We start from the raw sequence: 3586 nt of genomic DNA on the forward strand, positions 1-3586 counted from the left end.
GGATCAACAGTGTTTGATTATTATGGATTTTGAAATAGGTAATAACAAAATAACGCCCACGTAGACATAACGGACTTCACAAAAATGAACGTGAAATTATAGAATTCGCTCCCGCCGTCTCTTAATATTCAACACAAGGAGGCCAATTTGGAGCTTAATCAAGTTGATGCAGATTAGATGCTTCATTATAGCAACGTAATTGATAGAGCATGATTAAGTTGCAGGGGATTATAGGATTCTGCAATGTGATTATGCTACTAATGGGTTGGTAAGGACTGTAATATCTAGATCTGATCTAAGCAAATCCTCCGTTAAGAGAGAAAGCGTACAGCAGAGCTTTGTTATATAATTTAGGTATATCAGCAAAGATGAATGCTTCCGGAGAAATTAGCAATTAGTGTTGGGTAAAGCACCATTGGTTGATTTCATCTGGAATAAGAAATATGGTTCTGTTTTTAAAATGCTAATATCAGTCTCACAGACGTACTAAGAGTGCGGCCTCTGTGTTGCAGATATCGTGTTGGCGATGCAGCTGTCAGCTATGTGTTTCGGGGCGCTGCTTGCGCTGTGTATCGTGGCCTGTTGTGCTTACAAGATCTGCGGGCCGGCTCAGGAGGAGGACTGGGGGTCGCGTTACTCAGTCCTGAAGCCCGCGCCGCGTCTCCCGCCGGAGCTCCTGCGGGAGATCTACACACTGCCCACGCCAACCGCCCTCTCGCAGGCCTCCTCTGCCGCCGCGAACCCCTCCACCGCCACCGGCGCGGATGCCACCGGGACTCCGAGCCACCGTGGTGCCAGCGGAGGCAAGGCCTCGGGCGTGACGTGTGCCAAGATGGAGGGCGGGCCGCGGGTCACTTCGGTGAGTGCCGAGCCTGTACCCAACAGCACCAGGGGCACAGCCACTAGTCTAGCTCACCTGCCCAACGGTCGACCCAGGGGACCCCCTCTCGGCGGGGACACCACCCCGGCCACTCCCCGTAGGCCCGCGTCGTCCCATTCCTCGCGAGGGCCCGTCGCCAAGCCCCCCCGACTTCTAAACTTAGGAGCCATGCTCGAAGGGCGGCCGCGGCTCCTGACCTTGTCGGCGGTGTCGTCGGCCCGGGCAGCACGTGCGGCGGCAGGTCGAGGCGCGGCCAACAGACTGGCGGCCCACAATCAACACAGTTCCACCCTTGACCTGGCCCGCGCTGCTGCCACCACCTCCACCCCCAGTCTGTCCCACAGGTCCCTCTCCGAGCCCCATACTGCGGTGGTCTAGCCGTGTGCCCGGGGTTCTGGGCTGTACGGAGTGGCTGTGTGACCCCACCGTGTGGCCCCTGACCCCTTCAGGCTGTGTACCCCCACCCCCTACCACCCACGCTAACTCATGTGCACCTTGGAGCCCACACTTCATGTTCAGAAACAGCAAGCAAGTGGAATTTCACAATATAAAATATGCCCCGGTTGCAACGATATTGCTAAGGCAGAAAGTAAGACATCTTTTGATAACCTTATATTTTAAAGGATTTTATATATATATACACACATTTTCCTAATTCTCACTTTTTCATATAATTTTGCAAATAGAAACAAATTTGTTTTGTGCTATGAATGAGAACCAGTTTTGTTTTAAGAAACGCTACGTATGCAAATATCAGAAAATCTAAAGAACGTTTTCGATTTATTGTTTACACTGACATTTGCGTGGCATATGTAGTGCATATACAGACTACTGAAAACTGAATTCCACTTTACAAGTAACTTTCACTTATATTAGTAAACTAACTAGAATACCCAGGGTTACCACCAAACTTTTGCGAATACTCAAAAAAAAGAGAAAGACAAATACATTATGAGAATTAAGTAGCATTACACTCTTTAAAAACCCTGCCAAACATTGAAAATATGATGACTGAAAAGGGGGCGAAATAAACACATAAAAGGATTTACACTTCAACTAAAGAAGGTTTGTCTTTTTAAGTGTATAATTTCCTGCATTTTTCCCTTTAGATTACAATACATTTGAAGTACCTCATTATCTTATGACGTTCCCTTTGGTAGACGCATGTCTTAGTAGATTATTCGCAAGACTTCTGTCAGAGAGATAGACAAATGATAGCTTATAAACTTTGACTATGTCTTTAATATTACGTATTTTCAAGTACATTAGCGCTGTCAGAAGTCTTTTTAAATCTACTTAAATATATGATTATTTAAAATTTTAATCATTCCATTTTGTTATATTTATTCGCATAAAGAGATGGGCCGATTATTTCCACTCTGGCTTTGTGGACTTACTTTTAAATAGATAAATGCTACTTTTTAGATGAGCACTTTAGGGATGTGATTATAAGTAGAAGCGATATATTTGCAATGGTTTGACTCTTCCCACGTAGACACGCAAGGATGTCTTAAATATAAATCTAGATTTATATATTATACCTTAAGAATTCATTAGTTTTTTTTTTATACTAGCTATGCTTATCGCTGCTTTATGCAAGGTGACCTTCAGCTTCTAGTGTGGTGTAGAATTTTAGGCTGAAATAACTAAAAGGTAGAGCTTTAGATTCACTTTACTCAGGCCCCCTATAGATGTGTACATATATTTTTCTTTCACATAAATCTCCCTTCTATTTCTCTTCATGTTTTGTGAATGTTATTTTTTTTTTAACCGAATCTCCTCAATTTTCTGTAAACCTCTGTTTTCTCTTTTTCAGCAGCATATTTGTTTCTGTTGTTTAGGCTTAGATCCTGTAGATTTTTCAGAATTCCTTTGTTTGATCTCTGTGGGATTCGATTCTTTCAGCGGTGTGTGATCTAGAAATTGTTCTTTTTTACTTTTTCTATTTATGGTTTGAATTACCATCTATCCTCTTATTATATGTGGTTTATTTGAGTTGTCATGCAGCAAGACTAGAGCTCACTTTTATGCTGTGTTACTCGTACATAATTTATTATTTACGTGTTAAAAAAATATTTGTGTACATATACTTACAGTCACTCATATCACATGTACTGAATCACCCTGTAGATATGTATTTCTATATGCACACGCACAGTGCCGTGTGAGTGACATCTCTGTACATATTGCACTTTCGATCTTCTGTAGGCCTAGTATACATAAAGATGTTTTTGTACACCGTCGGTATCGTTGTATAGCATTTAGTTTAGATTGCTTTTGCCTACATGTTTGCGCGTTTTCTTCGAATAATTACGTAGAAGCTGAGAGCCAATCGCTGACTCAAAGATTAGGTTTTAATTTTATTCAAAATTTCTCAATTTCTTTCCGTTATTAGTTTTCCCCTCTTTTAATTACATACATCTCCCTAATTCAATTTTCTTTTTCCTCCGTTCCCGTTATATCTTCCCCTTTCGCCTCCTCCTCCTCCTTGAGCGAAACCGACAATCTCTCCTCTCGAATACACTCACCACCAGGGAGTGTAGGACCTGTGCCTTCCTCCCTCGTTCCTGAATGCAGGTGTTCCCCCACAGGTGTGCCAGGGGGAGGGGCTGGAGGAAACGACGATTACCGTAGTTACGGAGGACTCCCTAATCCGGCAGCCTTTGAGATAACATGGGAAGGTGAGCATCGAGGGGACTCTTGGGG

The 3586-nt window shown here is 43.4% G+C and overlaps 1 protein-coding gene across 2 annotated transcripts in view; it reads left to right on the top strand.

Moving 5' to 3' along the window:
* The window catches only part of LOC119586437, a 24346-nt gene extending 20775 nt beyond the window's left edge, over positions 1–3571 (top strand). The window contains exons 3-4 of one of the 2 annotated variants that reach the window (XM_037935165.1): positions 513–1945; positions 3472–3571. In XM_037935165.1, coding sequence (XP_037791093.1) covers positions 513–1258 — 746 coding nt within the window. In that variant the 3' untranslated portion in view covers positions 1259–1945; positions 3472–3571. The remainder of the gene's footprint in view (positions 1–512; positions 1946–3471) is intronic. The other variant, XM_037935166.1, reaches the window with a different exon arrangement.
* The last annotated feature ends 15 nt before the right edge of the window (positions 3572–3586 follow it).

The sequence above is a fragment of the Penaeus monodon genome, chromosome 21 (assembly GCF_015228065.2).
Source record: "Penaeus monodon isolate SGIC_2016 chromosome 21, NSTDA_Pmon_1, whole genome shotgun sequence".
In the NCBI taxonomy this organism is placed as follows: Eukaryota; Metazoa; Arthropoda; class Malacostraca; order Decapoda; family Penaeidae; genus Penaeus; species Penaeus monodon.